At 41.1% G+C, this 25,604-nt stretch overlaps 1 protein-coding gene and 1 long non-coding RNA gene across 3 annotated transcripts in view; one reads left to right on the top strand and one right to left on the bottom strand.

Moving 5' to 3' along the window:
* wwc1 (WW and C2 domain containing 1) overlaps nt 1-25,604 on the top strand; it is a 95,795-nt gene that overhangs the window by 3,693 nt on the left and 66,498 nt on the right. For both annotated transcript variants that reach the window (XM_036008796.1, XM_036008797.1), the window contains exon 2: nt 25,161-25,270. In XM_036008796.1, coding sequence (XP_035864689.1) covers nt 25,161-25,270 — 110 coding nt within the window. The remainder of the gene's footprint in view (nt 1-25,160; nt 25,271-25,604) is intronic.
* LOC116055896 lies at nt 121-19,816 on the bottom strand. Its single transcript, XR_004106436.2, has 3 exons — nt 19,747-19,816; nt 17,046-17,050; nt 121-132 (listed from the first exon to the last, which is right to left on the bottom strand). It is a non-coding gene; the product is annotated as an uncharacterized LOC116055896 (long non-coding RNA).

Below are 25,604 nucleotides of genomic sequence, written 5' to 3'. Positions count from 1 at the left end.
TGGCAGATTCTCCTCCTCCTCAATCCAAGGCTCGCCATCCCCTACAACACCTTGATTACCATGGAGAGCTTGCGACTTCTCCCCTCCAATGATGTCGAGGACCACATCTGTGTAATCTCCCCTCTTAAATAGCTTGTTGCCTGTTTGTGGGTTTTTGGCTTCAGCATGGTCCATGGTCCTTAAGATTCTTCCACCGCAATTTGATTTGGTCTGTGGTCCTCCTCTGGCCAGACCCTATGGCATTCACATTTTCTGTGATTAAAGTCCAAACATCATTTTTCTTTTTGTTGGTATCCTTAGCAGAATTAAAACTTCCCACTATTGTTCCATAATGGCACCGAACACCCTCTAGTAGTGCATTGGTTTCAGCAGTAGTGAAGTTACAGCTTCTTGAGTCCATGGTTCCGTTGCTTTACTATAGTGAACATTGTTCATCAGTTATAGGCCTTGGGTCCAATTGCCTCAATTGAACACGAGCCAAAACCAATCAGTTGTAATGGACCTTTTTCACAGCAGACATTTTGACTTGTCATAGTAGGAAAAGCACAGCTGAAATTGATAACCTTAACGATGGCTCCATTCCATCAAGTGTCCCAGTAAGCTATTTCAGTGAGTAGTACAACACCAGGGCCTCTCCTAAGTGGAATGCAGCCATCATTAATGGTTTGGAATACACCTGTGCTTTTCCTACTATGACATGTCAACATGTCTGCCGTGAAAAAGGTCTATAGGTGTGTTTGAAACGACCAACTACACAGCCATATAAATCAGCCTTCCTCAGAGGATTCACAGAGAGACAGTGACATGGCAAGTGTTGTCCACCGCCACCACCACTTTGCCAGGAGAGGATACCGTCAAAGGGTGTATGTTGAACGTACCAAGCCACTGGAGCAATACACCACTGAGGAGCTGTATGTCTGGTTTCGCTTTGGGAAGGCTGATATAGAGTACCTTGTGAACCTTCTCAGGCCAAAACTTCAACACAGAACCCAAAGGAGTCACGGTCTGTCTGTGGAAGACCAGATCCTCATTGCTCTCCGATTTTATGCATGTGGGACTTTCTATCAAGTTGTTGGTGACTATTGAGAGTGGTGAAATCAGCTGTGTGTGATGTGGTGAGAGATGTGTCAATCGCACTGGCCAGCCTGGTCAATGAATTTGTTTCTTTTCCGAAGGACAACCAGATTGCCCAGGCCAAGCGCAGCTTTTTTCTTTTGGGGAATATGCCCAATACTATTGGAGCAATCGACTGCACATGTGCATATACAAGCACCTCGTGAGAATGAATGGGAGTTTATGAACAGAAAGGGGAGGCACAGCATCAATGTCCAACTTGTGTGTGATGCCGACCTCATCATCACCAACTGCGTTGTCAAGTGGCCTGGGTCTGTCCATGATGCACGCATCCTCTATATAGAGACCTCCAAACCAACCGACCGGATGGCATAATATTAGGAGACAGTGCCTACCCACTCCTACCATGGCTGATGACTCCTTTTCTAACAGCAAATACACCGGTGCAGGCACGCTTCAACACTGCTCATTGCAGAGCAAGATGTGCAATTGAGCGTTTAAATGGAGTTCTTAAGAGGCGCTTTACATGCCTTAACTACCTGAGAGCGGAACCACAGAAAGCATGCAACATAACCCTTGCCTGTATTGTCCTGCACAACATCGCTACTAAGCGCATTGTCCCTCTCTGTGCTGACAATGATGCACCTGAGCCCCTTGGAGACCCTAACCAACCTCCTGCATTCTGCCAGAACGAGCAAACAGGACGTGCAACAAGGGACGCAATAGTTAGACACTATTTCTGATTTGGATTTGTTTTGGATTTCAAAAATCGGTGATTGCCATTCTTTGCATTTTTTTGGTTATTCTGTAATCATTGCATGCATCACTAATAAATATTCTAAAAACGAAAATATTTTCGATTGTGATGAATATATACATCAATTAGTGACAGAATAAAATGTATTGTTTTTGGTCAATTTTGACAGCTGTTTGGGGGATTATTTTATGAGGCCAAACTCTTTCTACTTTGCTGTAGGCCTATACTGAAAGGCTGAATACGTTAAAGCCTACCTAATCACTGTAACCTGACGGATGAACAAATAAAATGAAAACCTTATGAATAAATAGGATATCTTGTAAGATACTGCATGATCCAAATATAGTATTATTTGATACATTTTTAATGTTTTCATTACATTTTGGGCATGAAATCCACGCTGAATCCACCCTTCTGATGGGATCAGTTGAATCCAGATTTTTTGGATCAAAGTGATCCAAATCCTACAAAAAAGTTCTGAAAAACCCAAACTAAAGGTTTGATCCAGATCAAAACCAAGATTGGATTACGTGATCTAATCCGATTATGTAATCCGTTTTTTCTTTTGAAAAACCCATTTTCAAGATTTGATCCAATCCGTTATCCAAAATCCTAGTGGATTACTTTTGAAAAACCGGGCCCTGATGACCATTAACATCCCTGTGTCAAGCTGTTAGGAGCACATATCAAGCCGTAAACAATGTCACAAAAATATGTGCACACAGTCTAAGATATTGGATGTTTTTGTAATACCATATCTCTAATATCTTGAATTTATCTCATTAGACTTTTAGTCTTTTTGCTGCTGTAAGGATAAGTCAAGTCTTATCTTAAATCAAGGTCTTTTAGTGCATTCCATTTGTACTCGGAAGTTGTATTTTCCGAGGTCTAAGTCGGAAACACGCCCCCTGAACTCAGATTTCTAAGCTCGGAACTCGGACAACATCAACAGTTGTGAGTGCTGTAGTAACATACAGTTATAAGCACTTCTGTCTTATTTGTGTCTCACTAATTCAGTTGTACACACACAGTCCTGTCCAACTTCTATCTGTGGACATGTTGCTACGCTGTTTTATGCACAAAATAACAGCGTAATGCGTTGTTATAAACTGGCATTGCTAACAGTGGCTAACCTGGCTAGAGCTAGTGAAAACAATGAAAATCTGACTGGTAAATGGAGCACATTTAACACGGGTGTGACGTCATTCCCAGCTCTGGAACGCACAATTTATCTACATAACACGTTCATCTACAGGCGATGTCTCTTGCACTGTTAGGTAGGGGTGTAACGGTACGCAAAAATCACGGTTTGGTACGTACCTCGGTTTTAAAGTCACGGTTCGGTTCATTTTCGGTACAGTAAGGGAAAGAAATGCAGGTTGTTTATTACTATAAACTTTATTTAACAATTTGTTTACACTTTTTTAAACACTTTTTAATAAAATATAATAAATAATATATATATAAAATAAAAAAGAATAAGAAATAAAATACTGCTGCGAAGTTCTCCACTAAATAAAATACTCTGTCTCAAACCAATATCACATAATAAAATATAATGAAAAATATAAATAAATACCTATGGATTACAGTGCAGCATTACCAATCCCAGCTTGTCAACAACCGAGTATGGTCGTAGATCAGCTGCTATAAAAACACCAATTGCTTTTGTTATTGCGTTGGCCCGATCGGAATTAACAGCAAAGGTCTGTTTAGATGCCAACGGGAGCTGCGTTTGAATTACGGTCGTTTTCTTCCTTGTAGTAGTGATGTTCACACTCGCGTGATGCCTTTTCAAGTGCGTTAACAAGTTTGAAGTGTTGCCAGAAACATACCCGATCATTCCTGAGCAACGTCGGCACACTGCTTTCGTCTTATCGACTAGTCTTTGTCCGTTGACGTATTTCACTGGGAAACCGAAGCGTTCCCAAACAGGAGACCTTAATGATATGGGTGGCTCTTCAAGCTCCGGCTTGTCCGTACTGTCTATGGGCTTGTCTGCATTGGCCATGACGCTAGCTAGCGAGAGGCTGGGCTAAAGCGTGCCGTGTATGTTGTTGTACAGCACGCGGTGTGTGATTATTATTTTTTCCCCCAAACCACTTAAGCGGAAATCCCGCCCTGCAGTCGATTTCATTGGTTTAGGTTACAGTGACGGCGGGTAGGTTTAGAGATCGGTGTTTGGTGTAGGCAATCTGTACAGTGATTGACATATTGACATGACCAATGAAAACTTTAGAATCAGCTGCAGGGCGGGATTTGCGCTGAACGCGGAGACTTCCGCCACTTAATATTTTCGTGTGGAAACAGGAAAATTGACCTATGTTCCGCACACAAAAGATTGCATTCGGTGCACATGCGCACCGTACCGAAAGCCCTGTACCGAAACGGTCCAGTACGAATACACGTACCGTTACACCCCTACTGTTAGGCCTAGTTAGACTTCTGAGGGATATTCATTTCAGTCTCTGTTATAAGGTATAGTCTTTCAATCACACATTATCTTTGGACACCTGTATAGAGACAGGTGAGTATGAGAACACGTGATGGTGGAGATAGAATCAAACACAAGATCCTCTACATGATGTCAAGAGCTGTGACGATTAGTCCATCGACAGAGGATTAATCAGCAACTTTTCAAATAATCGATTCATTGTTTAGGTCATTTTGCAAGCAAAAATGCCAATATTTGATGTTTTCAACTTTGTAAATTAGAGAATTTGCTGCCTATATAGTAAATAGAATACCTTGGGGTTAGAGCTGGGCGATATGGAGACAATCAAATATCACTATTTCTTTTTTTTTTTTTTATTTTGGATTATTTTTTTTGGCCATTTTAGGCCTTTATATTTATACGACAGCTGAAGGCATGAAAGGGGGGAGAGAGGGGGGAATGACATGCAGCAAAGGGCCGCAGGTCAGAGTCGAACCTGCGGCTGCTGCGTCGAGGAGTAACCCTCTATATATGGGGGTGCGCACTACCAGGTGAGCTACCCAGGTGCCCAATATCACAATATTTTTGACCAAATACATTGATGTCGATATTGTACGGTTGACTATTGGCGCTTTCACAAAATATTAACACAATGAGAGTTTTGATAAATAATCACAAATAATGTGGATACAATGACTTAAGTGTGTTAAGGCAAACAATAAAACAGCTAGTAAGTCTGGTAAGTTAAGAAAAGTACTTCACTTTACTGTAATGCAGCCTTTAAAACCAGGAAAAGACAACACTTGTGTCATAGCACAATATTACGATATCCAAAATGTAAGACGATATCCAGCCTCATAATCGATGTCGATATAATATCGATATATATTGCCCAGCCCTACTTGGGGTAGGGGTGCAACGGATCACAAAACTCACGGTTCGGTAAATTTTCGGATCAGCGCAAAAAAGGGGGAATTTAAATGATTTAATAAAAATGTAATAACATTAACTTTCAACAATAATACCTTCTTTCCCCAGTAAATTGCATTTAAACGACAAAAACGGATGGAAAAAAAAGGGTATTTTACAATAACTTTGAATGCACCACGAGGTTGACAACAGCAGTGACCAAGTGCTAGTTTGAGTCTTTTAGCTCATAGCTTTAGCGGCAGACTGTTGTACGTCCCGGTGTTGGAATCCTCTGCAGTGAAATACAGGCACACTTTACACCGTTCACAGTTTAGCTGTCAGCATTTTAACCGTTTAACCGTTAAACATTTGAAAGAGAACTCGGGCAGTAAACTTTCCTGCAGAAATGATGTCTGTTTTCAGAACTGCAGTCTTTTCTTCTTTGAATTAGAAATTCAACCTTGAAGCTGGTCAACACCCTTCAGTATAAAGAAGATCTTGATAAACAAGGTGTTCGTTCTCACAGTGTGCTCTGCTCACAAGGGATGTCTCATTAACCTTGAAAGGAGGAACGGGGAATAAATAGAGGGAAGGACTTCCTCACTCCTGTTCAATTTATTAGAAAAAGAACATCTTAGAATTCACTGGGAGAACTCTCATAATAGATGAATATCCCAGATCATACACCCACCTGGGACTAAGTGAGGATGGAGTCGAGTTATTATTAATAGTGTGGTTCATATTCTGTATTTTGCATCATAGCAGTGGTACTCTGCCAGCTTAATGTTGTATGCCTTGTATTCATCATATCAAAGCATCTTAATAGTAGAGACACAAATTGACACATTAAAGCCCCTTGCCGTTACCTACGAATCACATTTACATCACCATAGCATACCGTCAGTTCTTGGTTTCCTGCCTTCCAGCCAGCCATTAGTTTCCATTCATTTTACTGCAGTGTGAAATAAAAATAAACTTAGAGACTTAAAACTTGAAATAAGTGATCCATCATGGTGAATCTCTTGTTTTTATTGTTTAGTTTAGTCAGTTTTACATTATCATCATATACTAATGCAGCCGGGAGCCCTGTTTGTGTGCTCAAGGATGCTTTAATGGAAAAAAATTCTCAGCTTTGGTATGTTGTCCATCATGGCTGTAGTCCAGACCAACTTAATCGATTCCAAGTCAAGTCCAAGACCAGGTCCAGTTGAGTCCAGGTTAAGACCAAGTCCAACGGCAGTGGAGACCAAGTCAAGACCGAGTCCAGACAAAGCAAATCCTGTTCAAGACTATAGAAGTCATTAGTGTCTTCCCAGTGCTATTATAGTGATTAAGGAGTTAGGATGGATTTATAAACACTTGATCAATCTTTTAATATCAAACTAATCAATGCATAGACTTTAGGCAACGTTCTGTACAACAGATCCCAAATAAGCAGCCAGGAACAACTTTTTGGCCAGATCTCAATTGCCGAGTCCAAGACAATTGCAAGACTTCAAAAAAGTGGACTTGAAACCTAGACCGGACTCAAGTACTACAGCCTTGTTGTCAACATCAAGGGAACGTAACCAGGAAACAGTGGGTAAACATGAGTGCTGAGCAAATTATGATGCCATTAGGTTAAGGGACACGGCAGGCAGCATATGCAAACATAATTGAATTTGGACAAAAAAATAAAACTGACTTGGCGTTTACTAAGATGGGTTACTTACAGCATCTCAAACTGGTTGCAAGTCTTTGCAAGTTGTTTTTCTTTCCATAGTGAAATGAATGTTAGTTGTTGCCCAGAAAGTCAAACCTCATGGTGAAATGAATGCCAGCCAACGGCTGCCTGGAAGGTCGAACACCATTGTGAAATGGATGGAAGCCAATGGCTGTAAAGTACACACAAAACCATCATTTACAGCTTTTTTTTTTTAATCTCCGTTTTTCCATCCTTTCGCTCTGCTTTCAGACAATCTGGAAGTGGCGATAACAATCTCACGACAATTCCATGAAGTAGCTTTTCTGGGGCTTTCGATTATATTCAGGGTGATATAATGAAAGTAAATTAAATGTGAGCATCAAAACTAACTGAATTACCGGTAATTTTCTCTGATCTTATGATTGCAGTTGGTCACCCGTGGACGTCTCTAGCAAGTTTTATCTTTAAGCTTTTTGAGTGTTATTATTATTATCTGCTCTAGCTTTTCCAACGTTTTAGACACAGATAGTATGGTAGTAATAATGGTCCAAAATGATGCAAAATAGGATTTCTTTTTTAAATTGAAAAACATGACGTTTTCATAAAGGAGGACCCTTAAACCAAACCAAATATGTGCACCTAAATCTTCCATCCTTCCAACCTTCCTTGCTCTGTGTGTCCGGGCCTTTATAGAAATCTATCAGTGTAATAGGCTTAGATTGCTACGCATGCGGCGCTACATGACACAGTCCCGCTTGTACAAAAACACAGTTTGGGGGAGAGCAGATTTTCATGGGGGACTCGTTTTTCATCTTTAACAGTTACTTAAGACCCCTCGGACTTTGACACCAAATCCCTTTAATGGCTTATGTCTGGAATTCTGGAGGCTTAGGGGTTGTTTTTTTCTTTTCTGTGTGGCGGTTGGGTGTGAGAGAACACACAAACCTTTTAGTCTCTGTATTTGACATATGTGTTTTATGTACGTTGTTGATGCTGTTATCCAGAGGGACAATGAATCAACTGTACAACTTCAGTTCCTCAGTCTGCAACACAACAAAGCAAACAACCAATAGATAGGAATGCACGCATCCCATCTTTTATCCTCAAACAGCATATGTCTGACTTTAATTGGGTTGTCATGCAAAGCCTTCCAAGGGCCATTAGATCTAGTTTTACAAATGTGACAAAAAGGACTACTTTTCATATCCTATAAATGGAGCCGGGTGAAATATTTACACAATGAGAGTTTTGATAAAAAGTCATCAGTAATGTGGATACAATGACTAAGTGGGTAATGGCAAACAATGAAACGGCTAGCTGATATCGGAAATGATATCCGCAGGATGATGGAGACTTTGACACATGACGAGTCCGATGAATTTAGATTAAATGCAGCTTTATTCAATATTGAACAAGTTTCTCTCCGAGAGAGGGAGATAACCATGTGTACACACTCCTAAGAGCATATATATCTTGATACTGCACTTTCATATGGCTCTTTGTAGCATTACCTATTTAAAGCTAATGTACTTGCTCTTACTACCCTCTGGAGTTTGCACCTTCAAGGTTGAACGCACTTAATTGTAAGTCGCTTTGGATAAAAGCGTCAGCTAAATGACATGTAATGTAATGTAATGTACCCATAGCGTCTCAACAAACATCAAAACTCCTCCTTTATACTTTTTGGGGCTTCACACATTCCAATCTATCTATTTCTGTGGGACAATATTACCTCAAAACTCAGTCCCTCCAGAAAAACGCGATTATGGGATCGCATAATTCAAGTCTGCATATTTATGCGGGGGCCGCATTTTTTCAAATACGCCGCACTTTCGCTGCATAAATTGCCGATTTCCGCGCAAAATAAGCAGGGCTTGCATGATTTCATAATCCCCGCATTTTCGTTGCAAAAAAGTCACATATATCTTAGCAGAAAGTTGAAAAATGTTGCGTTTACTTCACACAAGAGCAGCCATTTTCCCCTATGAAGTGACATAATTACGCGACGTGAACATCATCGAAAAGCTGCAAACCCCGCGGTGAAGCCACGATGAAACTGCAGTTTTTGCAAGTTCCCGCAATTTTTGCAAGTTCCCGCAATTTCATCGCATAAAATTGCATAAATATCCCGCATATTCCATTGCATTTTTTAAGAAAACGTGCCGCATAATCAAGGATTTTTGCCCGCAACAATCACAAAAAAACTCTTCAAAAAATTCACAGATTCCAGGCTCCAATTCCCTGTGGGTGAAGGTTGTCCCCAGACTAACCTTCTTGTGTAGTACACTACATACAAGATATGAAATACATTTGACAACCTGAATGCTGAAATATCCAACCTATCAATCCTCCCTTTTTTATCATAACTGAGGTACAGTCTAACATACAATACACTGTGACATACAACAATATGAACACATGGAATACATTTTGAATGATGATTATCCAAAATACATCAATTACAGATTACGTGAAACTCTAACAATGCTAATCATGGCAGAGGCGAAAACCTGGTGGCTGTTTCTTTACCAGGACAAAATTCCTCTACAGTCCCCATGCTGCCAGCCTTTCCTTTTGGAGAGACTACATTTCTTTGTATCATGATAGCATGGCTCTAAACGTAATCCATCATTTCTTGCATGATCTTAGACCTTGTTACATTGAATTTCTCATGCGCAGCTTTTAATCCACTTGCACTTGATGTTGAAATACCAGACAGCGAAGAAGACGCAGACCTGCGTGTATGGACACGAGTTACCTCTTCAAGATAGGAAAACAACATCCTAGCACAAAAATGACAACCCGGAAGACTAGGAAGACTGGATCTCTTGTCTTCCCTCTTCCCACCCCTTCTCTTTGGGTGCAGACGCCGGTGATGCCATCTCCATTGTCTCAAGTTCCTGCTCCTGACTGAAATCTCTCTGAGTCTGTATAGTCAGCCGAGACAGTCGTCCTCCAATCCGCTGGCGCTGTCTCTGGCCTTTGCTTGCATGGATCCATTGAGGTTGGCCTTTGGCCTTTTGACCTTCACAGCTATCCTTGTCACCAGCAGCACCTATGGGTGTACTAAATATTCTTATGTCCAACACTAGCAAGACTGGTACATCACTTTACTGTGAAGCTTGATTTATACTTGGGCGTAAAATTGATGCCGTTGCTACGTACGTAGGAGACGCCGTAGCCTGACGTGCACCTCTCGAAAAATGTAACTACACGTCGTGGCGACGCACGTCGCTCGGCCGTTGCTTGGTAGCGTTGCATTCCCCCCCGACTCATTTCCTGGTTCTCCTCCATAAACGACATGAAATCAAGGAGAGGGTTAACTTTTCCTGCTCCAGATTTCCCACCGTGGTCAGAAAGCACAGGGGGAGACATTGTTTCTCTCACTAAGACTATAGAGTCGCTACTCACTCCGAAGCTAATCGCCATCACTCTCTCACTTTCTCCCTCGCTCTATCACACACTCCCCACACACACACACACACACACACACACACACACACACACACACACATTCCGGCTCGACGCACACACCAGCGCACACGTATTAAGCATCAGGCCACTTACGTAGGCATACGGTGAAAGCTCTGCGTGGAGCCTCCGTAGAACCATAAATCAAGCTTAATGCAGCCTTTGAAACCAGGAAAATAGAACGCTTGTGTCATTTCACAATATCCGAAATTTGAAACAATATGTTGCCTTATATATCGACGTCGATATAATATCGATATATTGCCTATTAAAGGTGGGCTGCCATATTCTTCACTGACTTCGAATTTGAAGGTTTTTCAAATAACAAATTTGCCGCCACATGTCACTCACCTGTCCTGCCTGCCACAGGTACATACATTGCAGGGTCTTTTATTTTTGGATGGCAGCTACTCTGTGTGTAGTTTTGTATTTCAAGCCATGTAGGTCTCCGGTCATTGTGCCACAAAGAGGACAGAGGAATTTAAGAGTTGAATTTAAGTGTATAAACGTGACAGGACGACAACAAGCGAAATGGATAAAAACACTCATACAACGAACTGGATGTTAGTAGTTTTTACGTAGAGCTATGTTCAAACATTGTGATATACACAGTGCTCTATTGATCGTAGGCCTTGATCAATTTTGATTCGTCACTGTAGCTGCAGTCTGAAAGCTGGCAGGTGGAATGAAGACATTCTCCTTCTAGTGAAACTCCTCCGGTTACTTGACACTCAGACACTTAGAGGCAGCGAGAAAGAGTAGAAACCTTCCCAAACAAAGTCCTTAAAAAAAAAACACACACACACACACACATTCCTGAAACACATGACGTGAAGGACCGTGCAGCGTGCACACTCGCCAACCAAAGGCCCGATTCATCTGAAATCCCTTTCACTGCTTGCCAAGGTGCACGGGGTCAAAGTGCAGCGCTGCAAACCGTTAACTAGGATCTGAACAGAGGCTGGCGTGCACACCGCTGCAGTGTAGTTTTCTTTTAATACATAACCAACCATATTCAAACTAATTTAATGTATTCATCTAGTCTAATTTATTTGTGGCAGCTCGCAACAACAGCATTATTACAGACCTGAAAGTGTTTTTCCAAACTGAGCTGAAATCTGCATCACAGTTTCAATATTTCATTAAATAGTTTATGTAATACAAATGCCATATGTTGGTTACAGCTTCTTTGATTTTGAGGATTTGGAGCTTTTTATGTCTCCAAATATTATTGTTAACCGACTTATCTTTCTTAAACTTTTAACTGCTGTTCAGACAGAAGTTAAGCAACTGGAAGACTATACCGTGGGCTCTGGACGAAGCATCAACACTTCATGAAAAATAATAAAAAATGGAAGTAACAATTAGTTGCAATTGTTGTAGTTCAAACCCAGGACAGTACATTCAGCTGCGAGCTTCCACGACATGAACACGTGTTTTTGGGACCTGTCACGGATACAAAAAATTTTTTTCTCTCTTCTGTGCTGTGATAGTACCAAAGCCAACCTTCACTGCTTGTTCAGGGAAGAGGAAGCGAAGATGGTTAAGATTGCTCAAATATTTCCCACTATCAAACGTAGTTGACGACACGTTTTACCAGTTATTATCCGCAGGAGGAAGAAAAGTACACTGATCAACAAAATGGGCTCAAAAATGTAAGGCCATCACCTGCACTTTTTATATTTCCCTGTGTATTTTTCCTTTAAATGTTGTACTTCTTTGTGGTTTATTATAGTTTTCCCTTCCACTCTTGTAACTAACTAATGTTGCAAGGAGGCTCAGAGACAGTTTGAAATGATCCTTGATGGGAGAAGTTGTCTAAAGCGTGATTTATGCTTCTGCGTTAAATCTAAGCCGTGGTTGCGTACGTAGGTACGTGGAGACACAGACGCAGATGTGCACCTCTCGAAAAATGTAACTACACGTCGTGGCGGCGCACGTCACTCGGCCGTGGCTTGGTAACGTTGCATTTTTGCTAGACCCTCCTCCAAAGCGCGCTGGAGGAGGGTCTGGCTACTCCACACAGCATTCTGGGATGGGAAAAAAATTTACCCTGGTTTATTGCCATTTCTTCAAACCAATCACAATTGTCTTGGGCGGCGCTTAGCACCGGAGAAAAGCTGCGTCGCCGCTGCAAAATAGGCTCGGAAGGAACTTGTTTTGGTGGAATGTGTACAAAACGTGTTTAAAAGTTGTTTTAATCGTACGACAGAAAACTCAGATTGGACAGACAGTCTAGCTAGCTGTCTGGATTTACCCTGCAGAGATCTGAGGAGCAGTTAACCATAGTCCTCAGAAATCCACCAGAGTTTAAAATGTCAACACAAAGAAAGCCCAAAGCAATGGATATCCGGCCTAAATGAGTGAAATCCGGTGGATTTTCCAGGAGCAATCCCGGAAGTGGAACGTATATAGACTACATTTCCCGCTACTCACTGGGTTCTCCTTGTCCAAAACAACAGGAAATCAACTTTTCCTGCCCCTGTGATTTCAAAATACAACTTTCCTCCTATTTGTGAAATAAGCATGTGACCCGTTTCAACTCCACCCCTCAAAGAATCGGAATCGAGAATCGATAAGAACCGGAATCGAAAGGAAGAATCAGAATTGTTAAAATACAAACGATGCCCAACCCTACACGCACACACACACGCCGGCCCTGCTATTCTCTTAAAGAGATCGACGCAGACACCAACGCACAAGTATGAACTTCAGGTCACCTACGTAGGCTAGGGCCTCCGCAGACCCGTAAATCACGCTTGAGAAGTGAACTGAAGCTGAGGAGACAGAAAATTAAGAAATTCAAAGAACCGTCAGCTTTAAATGTACTGCTGCAGTCATGTGAAAACCTTCCCATTCTAGTGCAGGGCTTTAGGAATGAAGAAAGCCAGCAAGCCTCTATTTCTTTGATACTGGCAGCTGTGTTTCTTTTAAACTCGTCCTCCCCGGGGCCCTCCAGAGGAAGAGTCCCAGATATCTGATGTTCTTTATTTGAATATCGAATGTACCTGCAGCCCTGCAGGACTTCCAGATTGCACTGCTGATATACTATTACGGCAATGCTTTATTATTTATTTTTTTTATTTTTTTGGGGGGGGGCTTTTTCCCTTTATTTGTAAGTGGATAGACAGGAAAGGGGGAGAGAGATGGGGGATGACACGCAGCAAAGGGCAGCAGGTCCTTTCTAAAGTAAAGGTAAAAACAACCAGTTTCCTAATTGACAAGACATTCTGTCTGTGTGCCCTGCAGTCACAATTAAAAGATGGCCATGGGCTCCTAAAACGCACTCAGCCAGCGTTAAGGTCTCTGCCGAATTTTAGGAGGACTGAAATGAGAGAGACAATAGAACAGAAAAGTGAAACAAAAGAACAGAAGAGAAAACAAATTGCACGGTGTTTAAAAGACGAACAATTTCAGTTCAATATCAATATCCATCCACCCTCGCTGCGACACATATCGTCAGGTGAAAGGAATGTTAGCTTGATAACGCGCCGTCACTTTTATGAGGGTAATGTGTAAAGAAGATTGTGGCAGATCTCTGCTGTAATTTGCTATTTTTATGATAAATTTTGATTTGATTTGTATGCTTTGCCAGTTAAAGATAATGGATTGCAGAGTGTGTCTGTGTGTGTGTGATTGTTTTTACTGTTGGACCTTGAGCGGCTGTGAAATGTAGTAGCCTCGTAACTCGACTTGAGGAATTTACACCCCGAATGAACATATCTCTGCGCCGTCGTCTGACTCACCGTTCAGATATGCGGCCCGCCTCTCCGTGTGTTTGCACTCTGCCATACGCTTTGTCAGTTTGCATTAGAGTGCCGGGGCCTGGCCTGGCTGTTTACCTTGGTATGTCAAACCTGGGGGGGGTCTATATCGCGCCTGTATGGATATCCTGCGAGTCAGTTTTTGACCACTTTGATGCCAAAAGAATCACAAGAATTCAGTCTTTTCTTCACAATGTCTCTGATAAGCTTCTTAGAAAAACATGCAGACCATCATGTGACACTCTCCTCTAAAACCCATACTTAATAATTGTTAGGTTTAGCAGTTACATAATGTAGAGCTGCCCACTCTGGACATAAGTAGGGGGATAACGATGCTAAACACGTCATTTTCAAATCAGCAATTGCTTCGAAGATGTGGCCAATTTGTGGGAATAAAAACTAAATGTACAGAGAAAATGCAACTTCCCTGCAGGTGTATTTATTAGGGATCGACCGATACTGTTTTTTTCAAGGCTGATAACAATTATTAGTAGTTAATGAAACTGATTTTGACATGCATTTACGATGAAAACTAAAAATGCTTCAAGGAATTACTTAATAAATGACAAACTTTTCAACATAATACCCACCAACAATCAGATAGTGTTGTGGTCGGGATGTTAAGTCAGACTCAGTGGTGAGTGAAACGGCCTGATAATGGTCCAGGGCCGATAATCGGTCTGTCCCTAGTTTTTATTTTTATTTATCCTGGCTGTAGTCAGGGTTGACCCTCAGCAGAAGGCAATGTGCTTTTGAGTGCATGTGCACATGAATGTTCTCATCAGTAACACTTGACTAACCTTCCATAAAACCTTGTATGAGCAACATTGCAGCGTTGGACTGGTCAACGAGCAGCATGCTCTCAGGCCACATGGATGACAACACTGCAAGTCATCCATGATGTGACCACGGTTTTAGACCCAGAGGCAGTGGGTCAGCTGACCGCTAACGTTAGACCCAGCGGCAGTGGGTCAGCGGACCGCTAACGTTAGACCCAGTGGCAGTGGGTCAGCTGACCGCTAACGTTAGACCCAGCGGCAGTGGGTCAGCGGACCGCTAACGTTAGACCCAGCTGCAGTGGGTCAGCGGTAACGTTAGATCCAGCTGCAGTGGGTCAGCAGACCGCTAACGTTAGACCCAGCGGCAGTGGGTCAGCGGACCGCTAACGTTAGACCCAGCGGCAATGGGTCAGCGGACCGCTAACGTTAGACCCAGCGGCAGTGGGTCAGCGGTAACGTTAGACCCAGCTGCAGTGGGCCAGCAGACCGCTAACGTTAGACCCAGCGGCAGTGGGTCAGCGGACCGCTAACGTTAGACCCAGCGGCAATGGGTCAGCGGACCGCTAACGTTAGACCCAGCGGCAATGGGTCAGCGGACCGCTAACGTTAGACCCAGCCCGCTGTTCAGCTCATTCTCTGTAACCGATGCAGCATAAAAGCACGGTGGAACCAGCAAGCCAGCCAGCCGGTGTTAGTTGGCTAACGTTAGCTTGTAACTCCACCTTAACGTTACCCCCTCGCCACATCGTTCACAGAAAACGAGCCAAATAAAGCCGTCACTCGTGGCGACAGCAACATGCTTTGTGTGGATGAAGCATGAAGTTGACTCATTTAGCGGCTGGCTCTCTGTCTCGTAGCGTTACTACTCCGCTGCTCGTTTGTCCGTTACTGCAAAACCTCAGCTCCGCGACTTGCCTGGAAGTCAGCTTATTATCGGAAGTTTATACATTACCATGGCAACGGTACACATAAAAATTGCTGCTGCTCTGACCATTCTGCTACGTTGATTTGAATGGAAATTGCATTTCTATCCATTTTATTTCTATGCTCAAAGGCCTTTACCCCCTATCCTTATATCCCTGATTGTCCAGTCATGGACAGCCATGGTATGTGCAACCAGTAGTTCTCCTGACTGCTGGGGCAGAGATGAGTCATGCAAGTTGGGAAATAATGACACTGCAAATAAAAAAGGATTAAACACAAAAAAGCTGTGTACTGAGTGTCACTAGGGCACTAAACAAGGTACATATTTGCATCAAATAATCTGGATTAAACAAAATCCACAATAGGGTTTTTGGCCAGTGTAATACAAACAAGTTGAGTCAGCCGGGTCCAAGCATCATTCCACTTTTTAAAATGAATTTTTAAGAAGTTTGCTGTAATGTTATAGTAGCAGTACAGGATGTGTAACAATACAATTTTTGTCAGTGAATAAATGCTCCAACTCCTCAATAAGACATGCCCATGTCTTGCTGCCACCTGCTGATTAAAGTGAAAAGGGTTAGTAGCCCCAAAGTTAGCGACAACTTCGCCCCACGCTCACTAACTTAAGGTAGAGATGTTCGGATACCATTTGTTCTTGCCGATACCGAGTACCGATCCGATGCCAGCATATTTAAAAAATACATATATTTTATGATGTTTTAACAGCTGTATATTACTATCCCTGTATGAATGTGATGTGATTGCTATCATTGTTGTTAAACTATTTGTGGAACATGAAGAAAAACAAACGAACGCCACAGGACTTTCTTTTATTATCCAGTTATTCAGTCATAATGGAAAAATAACAATCTACTTTAAGGTAGATTTTCTTCGGGGCTAAATTAGGTGGTATCGGATTAGGGATTTTTTTTTATAATCAAGTATTCTATTTGTTTTTTGTCACCATGGTAGCAGTTTTTGTCCATATTGGTGTTTTCCCTAGCTTTATGGAAGACTTAGGTGCGTGTATTTGTTGGGGTTTTTAGGCGTCCTTCCTCAAGAAAATGTTCCATATGTGGGTTTTTGCATCTCTTTGTTGTCGTGTTGTGTCTCCTTTTGGTCATTTTTGATGTCTTTGGTTTTTTTCGGGGTCTTTTTGGTCATTTGACGTCTCTTTGTTGTCTGTTTGTATCCCTTTCGTTGTAGTTTTGCGTCTCTTTTTCACACCATTTTGGACCGTTATTATCACCACGTCTGTGTCTGAAACCTTGGAAACGCCAGAGCAGATAATAAATAAATAAATAACACTCAAAAAGCTTAGACAAAACTTGCTAAAGAAGTCCGACTACAACCATTAGATCTGACAAAAGTCTTTTAATTACATTCATTCGGCTAAGGTGCTTCCCAAAACGGCTCGGGTGCTGCACCTAAACCTTATGATGGCGGGGAAAACCCTGCATATTACCTGTTTGCAGTATTGTGGGGGCTCCCATAGCCATCGCAGGCAGTTGGACCACTACAGCAGTGAAGCATGCGAGAAGCCCTACAAGTGGCTATTGACAGTGAAATGGAGGCTTGGCCGCCGCTGCCAGCTGGTCCTTCGCTCCGAGGCAGAGCAGTGACAGAGAGCGACGGGTTTAGGTCAGCGACTCCCCTCGGCTCGGCGATTAGAGGCAGAGGATTTAGTAGGTGAGAGGAGAGAGGAATCAAATAATGGGACGTGGATACCCAGCCAGCCAACCAGCCGGCTTTTTTTCTCTGGGATCAGCGGTTGGCAGAAGCCTCCCTGTCTTCCCTGAGCTAAATTTAGAGCGGAGCTGAGGGGGTCTTCTCCGGGCCCCCTTTCATTATTCATCAGCTGAAAAAGGACCCAGTTCAGTTTCTGCCTGCAGCAGTGAGCCACTGCTCTGTGTTTTTTTTGGATCTGCCGTCACGAAACACAACACGGCAGAGGAGAAAAGCCAAAGAGAAGAGCTTTTTATTACTCTGCTGGTTGTTGTCGCTCATCGGGAAATTAATGAGAGGTTCTTCTCCTTACGTTTGTTTGGTTGGTTGGTTGTTCATCCCATGTGATAGTTTAGATATCGTTGCTTGGGATTTGGACACAGCGTAGGGGAAGGATGTTTCTCATTGTCTTTAAGACATTTATAAGATTAGTTCTTGTTTGGTAATGGCTGCCGATTGTCAGCGAGGATAGGCATTCATTCTTCATTTTTCAATGAGTTTAGGTACTATACCCATACCAAAGCAATACAGGGATTTCCATGCCATTATAAGGTTTAGGTGCAGCACCTGAGCCATGTTGGGCAGCACCTAAGCCGAATTAATGTCACTAAAAGAAAAAATTTTTCAGATCTAATGACTGTGGATGGATTTCTTTAGCAATTTTTGCTATTTATTTATTATGTGCTCTGGCTCTTCCAACGTTTAAGACACACATATGGTGATAATAACGGTCCAAAATGATGTGATAAAGAGAGGCAAAACTACCACTAAGGGACACAAAGAGACATAAATTACCACAAAGACCCAACACAACCCCAAAGAAAACAAAAATGACCAAAAAGAGACACACCACGACTACAAAAAGATGCCAAATCCCACGAAGAGACTCAAAATGTATGGGGGGAATTGCATTTATTTTAATGAAAAATTTAGCATTTTCCCAGGGAAGGACGCCTATACCCCCCCGCCAAATAAGCGCACCTAAGTCTTCCACAAAGCCAGGGGAAACACTGCAATACTTTTCATTTTCAGGGTCTAGGCCAGAGTGCCATTGTGACAATAACCCCCAACCCAATTGTCGCTTAAAAAAAACAAAGGGCAGGATCTATGCTGTTAGCAGGCTTCTCGTTTTTAGATTTTGATTGTATCACAAGAGTAAGCTAAACTACAAAATTAAACTATTGGCTCTCACGTAGTAAACATGCATTTCAAACCAGTGTCTGTACGCTCGAACAAAGATGGATTATTAGAGAAAAATATAGCGAGAAAGCTAACCTTTAGCTAAAACTAGAACCCCTCAATTATACTTAGTACCTGTCCAATATCAAGTGTCATCAATCATATATATCAACCCTTAAATGTTTTTTACATGTATGAATATTCCAATATTGTTTATTGTCCCCCTTGGATGGAGGATAGACCCGTTCGAAAAGTACTAATGTCAGGGTCTTAAAAAGTCTTAAAAAGTCTAAAATTTCAAAAGCAAAATTTTAGGCCTTAAAAAGTATTACATTTTGCTCTAATATTGTGTTCTAGGTCTTAAATAATTTTAAACAGCTCTTAATTTTCCTACGTCCATGCAACGCTACCTCTAATCATATAATAGCAAATATAATTTCGTTGTATTACGACTACAAATGAGACCAACATGTAATTTATATTGCAGCCAATCAAATTTCATTCATAATGGTCTTAAAAATGTCTTAAATTTGACTTGGTGAAACCTGCAGAAACCCTGTAATGTGCTTATCAGTGGTATAAACACATTACATTCTGCTTCTTTTCCATCTATATTTGATATTTCCTTTTTAATAGTATCTTTGGTGTATGAATGGAACTTATAAAAAGCCTCTGAAGTCTATTCTTTATATGGGACTAGAAGAACAAAGGATGTGATCTGAATCATATCAGTTTTATGTACTACAGCCCTCATTAATATTAATCACCAGTCGATGTAAAAACATGACTTAAGATAAGATAGACTTTCTTAATTCCTGAGCTACAGCAGCTCAAATTTTTTTTTTTACACACATCAGAATAACACAAATACACATTAAGTAGACATAGGAGAAAAAATATACATAAAGTATAAGAAATAGAAAAAATAGAATTAGTTATAATAATAATAATAATAATAATAATAATAATAATAATAGTAATAAAACAAACATATTTACACAATAAACACCCTTACATAAACAGTATATAAACACAGATATACAGACGTAAGGCTGTGTTCACACTTGGCGTCTTTTTTGACAAGAGAAGTTGACTAGGGTGCTTTTGTAGTGAAAATTCCAAATTTTTATTCCAAAAAGCAGCTGAGAGCATCTTTTGTTGCTATAACAACCGCTACTGCTACAGTATCCTAGCTAGAGCGCTATGCGGAGCGGTGCTAACGTTAGATCAAATAAAGCGGTGGAGCGAGCTAGAGAAAGAACAGAGAGAGAGAGCGGTGCTGCTAACGTTACATAAAACAAAGTGAGTTCCCTGTACAGGGAGCACCCGGCCATATAACTCGCTGTGCTCCGTCTCCATTTTTTCTTGTTGTTATGGAAACGACAGGTCTGGCTACTCCGCTTGTGATTGGTCGGCTGTCATAAAAGCGCTTGACGTAGGGCGTTTTTTTTTTTCCAGAAAAGTTGAACTTTTTTCAACTTCAAAAAGACGCTCTGAGCTGCAGAAAAGAAGTCGGCGGTGGCGCTCAGGACTTTTTTGAAAACTCCATAGGATTATAATGTAGAACAGATGCTGGCAGATTAAAAAAAGACGCCAAGTGTGAACATAGCCTTAAGGCAATCCAACAAAGTTTATAGGTGGAATTGGGAAATGTAAGGAATATTTTACCTGAGAACATTGAGACACCTATCAAGCGGAGGTCTGAGCGTTCTCCCCAGGACATTTTTAGTGCTAAGCACTTAATTTCCTGCATTCATTCATTCATTGATACATTTATATACACCAATTTATGGTGGAAACTAGGGCTGCCCGATATGAGGAAAATATGCAATATGCGATAACGTTGTTGAATATCTTCCCATATTACTCGCGATACATAAACAGATATTAAAGTTCAGTCAGTTCTGCTGCTTTCAGTATTCTGTTAAAATACAACAAATTGCTTATTGAATTTAAAACAAATAAAAGTATATCATTTCCAACATTCTTTTATGGACAAATTGAATTTATATTATTGAATATAAAAGGCACCACAAAAAAAAAAGAAAAAAAGAATGACCGGTACATTTATTTTAAAGTGCAGTTTTCTACTAATATTTAACACAAAAAAAAATCGCGATATGTCGCAGCCTTTTGCGATGTGTATGTTGCGCCATTTGATATTGCAATGACAATTTAAAAAAAAAAAAAAAAGATATATTGTGGAAACGTCTTTAATTATCTAAAGGAAAACACAAACCTCAGGAGGCAGGTAACAATACAAAATATAATAAAATACAATGGAATATAATGCAGCAAGGGGTATTTTACATTAGGGACCTGGGCCCGGATCCAAGTACACTTGACCCCAAAAGTCCAGTTTGTGTCATTAGTTTGAACACTGTATACCAAACCCGGGCAGAGTTGGTGGATCCGTGGCCGAGTCCACTTGGAAAAACAACCTACCAAAACAAACGTAAACCACAATTTAACGCGACTAGGAAAAGTTTTTAGCCGGTTACAAATCTGTCTCAATTAAATACTGATGCCATTATATCAGCAGCGGCTACTCCTCGCGACGTTTTTGCGCTGATGATTTTCCTTTGGCTCAGGCTGAAAGCTCTTTGGGGGGGGGGGGCGAGCCAAAAATTCCTCTCTGCAGGAAAAGCCCTATGTGACCGTGGTTAAATTCACCATCCCAGCTGCAGTGAACTCTGTGTAAGGCTGAGGGTTGCCCCAGAAACCTCCAGGCGATGCGTCAGCGCTGCTTGTGGAATGCCACGGGCCGGTTTCCTCCTATTGTGATCGGCTACAGAGACCCCCACCCCCCCACCCTTTCTCCTTTTCCCCCTTTGGAGGTGAATAGAGGACTCAGTGAAACACCAGACTCCCCCCCCCCCCCCCCTCCACTCACACACACTCCCCCTACCTCCTCCTGAAACGGCTTTCAGTGAGCCGGGATGAATCCATGTTTTAGTTTGGTCATTTTTCAGACTTAAGGTTCTTGCACACCGAGTCCAAAATTTTCCGTATGCATTTTATCGTCCTGAAAATTCGTCACGCACAGAGACCTTGCACACTGAGTGCGATGCGTATTTATGAATACGTCACAAAAACAGTACCAAATGTGACGTTGCTGTCGCTCTGCCTCTCTCTCTCTGCCTCTCTCTCTCCTTCTCCCTCCTTTCATCCCTCCCTTCTCTCCGCTGGCTGTAACGTTAACCTCTCTCTCTCTCTCTGTCTGTCCGGTTATCTGGATGTTTTTTTATCAGTGAATGCCTCAAACTTAAAAAACAATTAGGGTGACGACAGAGGACACGGTGACAACTCACTCCTTCTCCAGGCATTTATTTAAATTTCACAAAAATATACGAGGAGTTTGTAGGTAAGTAAGTAGGTTGAAAACCTTTTTTAAGTAGAAAAGAAAAAGAGAAAACGCACACAAATTAGCTCATTGCTGAAAAGTAATAATTTCATTATTATCTAAATAAACAATCAGAAGCAAACTTAGTCTTTGAATAATTTACAAAGTAATTAAACACCTCAAAATCAATATTTTACCGCACCAGATTGAACCTAAGCAAAAAAACAAGTTTCACCAAAATGAATCAGGTTAAGCAACCACGTAGCTACAAACTTTTTAAGACAGCTACAAGTAGAGCTGGGCAATATATATCGATATTATATCGATATCGTGATATGAGACTAGATATCGTCTTAGATTTTGGATATCATAATATCGTAATATGGCATAAGTGGTGTCTTTTCCTGGTTTTAAAGGCTGCATTACAATGACTGTTGTAGCTGTTCTGTCTCGTTCTTAGTCATTATATCCACAGTAGAGCTTAGATCGGCCCAAAAAATCAAGCCCGACCCTACCCGATCCCGAGCACGTTGCGTCCGAGCCCGGCCCGGCCCGACACATTAACTGTAATTATGAGCCCGAGCCCGATTTAAACCAGACACTTTTTTAATACGTGGGCCGTTATAACTACAATTCAGAGTTGTTTGAACTACAGAAATCTGTTTAGAATAATACAACAAGGACGAAGCATGTAAACTGCTGGTTGTTTGTTTAGAATGGAACGGATCGCAAATGGATCTGAATGAAGAAACGTTAAAAAAAAAGAAACAATGATGAACAACATATTGTTGTCACGGCCCACGACTTGTTTAAACTGCTTCCATACCTCCGACTTTCCTCCACACTTGCTCAAAGTTAATTCTCCTGTTTTTCTTTTTTTCTTTACATCTTCAAGCTCCATGTTGCACTTAAGATACACAATACAGCCCAGCAGGCCCGGTGTGATGCGTGCGAGAGGAGGAGACTCCGCGCATGAAGTGCTGCATTTTGTAACTGCAGCCTAAATTTTGTACACATTTGTTACTTTTATATAGCTTATATATACATATTTATAATATTTCTGATTATGGCATAGCTTTCTTCCCACCCAATTAGGCTAAATAGGTAATGGATAAAAAAAAATAAAAAATTGCTTGATCAAGGGTCCGGCCAGGGCCCGGCCCGGCCCGAGGATAGTGGTGGAAAATAACGGTCAGGCTCGGGCTCGGGCCGAGAATCTAAACTCTAATCCACATTTCTGAAGATTATTTATCAAAAATCTCATTTTGTAAATATTTTGTGAAAGCACCAATAGTCAGCACTACAATATCGTTGCGGTATCGATATCGAGGTATTTGGTCAAAAATATCGTGATATTTGATTTTCTCCGTATCGCCCAGCCCTAGCTACAACTTCATAAGACATCATCCGCTCTGAAAAACAAAGCGCACGGACCAGAAACGAAATGGGCTTTTTACTTTCTGAAATTAGTCATTTGGTTTCAGAATCACCAGAATATAATATCTTATCTCTTTAATATTTTGACTGATATTGTGATTGCGTTATGAGTCACGATATTGGAGGGAATGATCATTTTTGTATCGTTATTCTCATTGAAAAATATAAAAAAAAGAAAAAAAATTGATTTGAAGTGTGATTTCTTTTTTTTCTTTTTTTGCGAGGATCTGTACCAAACAAAGATTTTTTTCTTTCGTCTGTAGGATACGATTTGTAAGCCGGGAGGTCTCTCCAGCACCACAACACTTTATTTTAGAATGGTTTGACACAGAATTTGCCTTTAATAAATATTGCGCCCCCCTGCGATTTGGATATTGCACTAGTTCATATTGCAATTTCGATAAAATTGCGATTAATTGTGCAGCCCTAGTTGGATTTGCGTTCACACTGCTCTTCATCAAACGCACCAAACACTGTAAACACACGTCACGCGATCGAGACGGTCGCTTGTTAATTGGACAGAATATCCGAAACTCGCCGACACTTCTGGGCTCAGTAAGAATGGAGCGACACCAAATAGATAAATAAACTAATAATGTCTTGGGTTTTCGGGTTCTGATCCAGTGCTCTAGGGGTCGTTTTAAACGGACCCAAAAGAGGCAGGTGTGAAAGCAACCTTAATGGCTGGCTTAACATTTTCATTGATTATCATTATTATCATTATTATTATTATTATTATTATTATTAGACACTTTACATGACATACTATTACCTGTTCTACCTATTTTAGATCCTAACTAGTGTACAGTATATGAATTTGGAGGGAACAGTTGGGACTTTTTATACTTCTATGCTTGGGACAGTTTACCGTTTAAACTCACAGATCAGTTCTGACATGGTTTCTGTTGTCAGTCTCACACACACACACACACACACACACACACACACACACATGCCTTGAATGCTTTGTCGAATGTGAGAAAGCTTATAGGAGGGTTTGGATGGTGCAGGCACTCACAGGCGTACATCACAAATACCTGGACCAGTTTGGACACATTTGAATCTGGAGTGAGTCTGACGTTTTTACAGAGTAATGTCATTATCGTCTTGTTACCCACAATCCTATACCACCACTTGTTGGTGATTCATTTTGTGTGTTCAAGTTTTGTGTATGAAATACAGCATTAATTGTAAAATATATATATATATATATATATATATATATATATATATATATATATATATATATGTAAGTCTGCATACCAGAGACATGTACACATATAATATGTAGCTAAATATTGCAGGGTAAATCAATAAGGGTAAAGTAAATATAACAACCCCCTTGCCTGAGTTGATGCCTGATTAACGCTTATGCTTTCCGTCCTTTGATGTTTAAATATATTTATATACTTTTTTTCTCCCGATGCTTTTGACATTTTCCCCGGGGAAAAAAAACCCAATTTGTATACGGTCCAGTAAAAATTGCCTTGGGGCAAGTAGAATTTTTTTTCACTTGCCCGACCAGGCAAGTAAAAAAAGAAAAAGAAAAAACCCTACCGTTGAACCCTGTATTGTGCTTATAATTCAGATGATATTTCTGACACAGTCTGTGATGTTTATTGATCTCGGCGGGGAGAATTCTGTTTCTGAATCTTATTTTTTTGGTTGTGTTTTCTTCAGGCAGACGAAGCCTCTGACGTTTGCTGACTGCATCGGCGATGAGCTGCCGATCGGCTGGGAGGAGGCGTACGACCCGGCCGTCGGAGCGTACTATGTCGACCACAACACCAGTGAGTTTACTGTCAGGTGTTACTTGTTGATGCCGTCCTCATCTGTGATTGACCGAGTCACGTTTGAAGGCATTTGAAAATATTCTACAACTGGAATTTTGGCCCCAGACATCTGTTGATTTAAACAACACAAACAACATCATAAAGCTGAACCATAGGATTTGGATTATCATCCGTAATGTCTAAACCAGAGGTGCCCAAATTCTTTCATATGAAGGGCCAAAATGTATCTGGATGGAAGGCCACGGGCCAAAAATAAATGTCGATGTTGAAGAATACCGTAATTCTTGCCATTCTCCATAGATAAAAACGTATGTAGGTAATTTAAATGGGA

Source organism: Sander lucioperca, chromosome 13 (genome assembly GCF_008315115.2).
Source record: "Sander lucioperca isolate FBNREF2018 chromosome 13, SLUC_FBN_1.2, whole genome shotgun sequence".
NCBI classification, from domain to species: Eukaryota; Metazoa; Chordata; class Actinopteri; order Perciformes; family Percidae; genus Sander; species Sander lucioperca.
The sequence above is the reverse complement of the archived record's forward strand: the minus strand, read 5'-3'. Positions and strand labels throughout refer to the sequence as shown.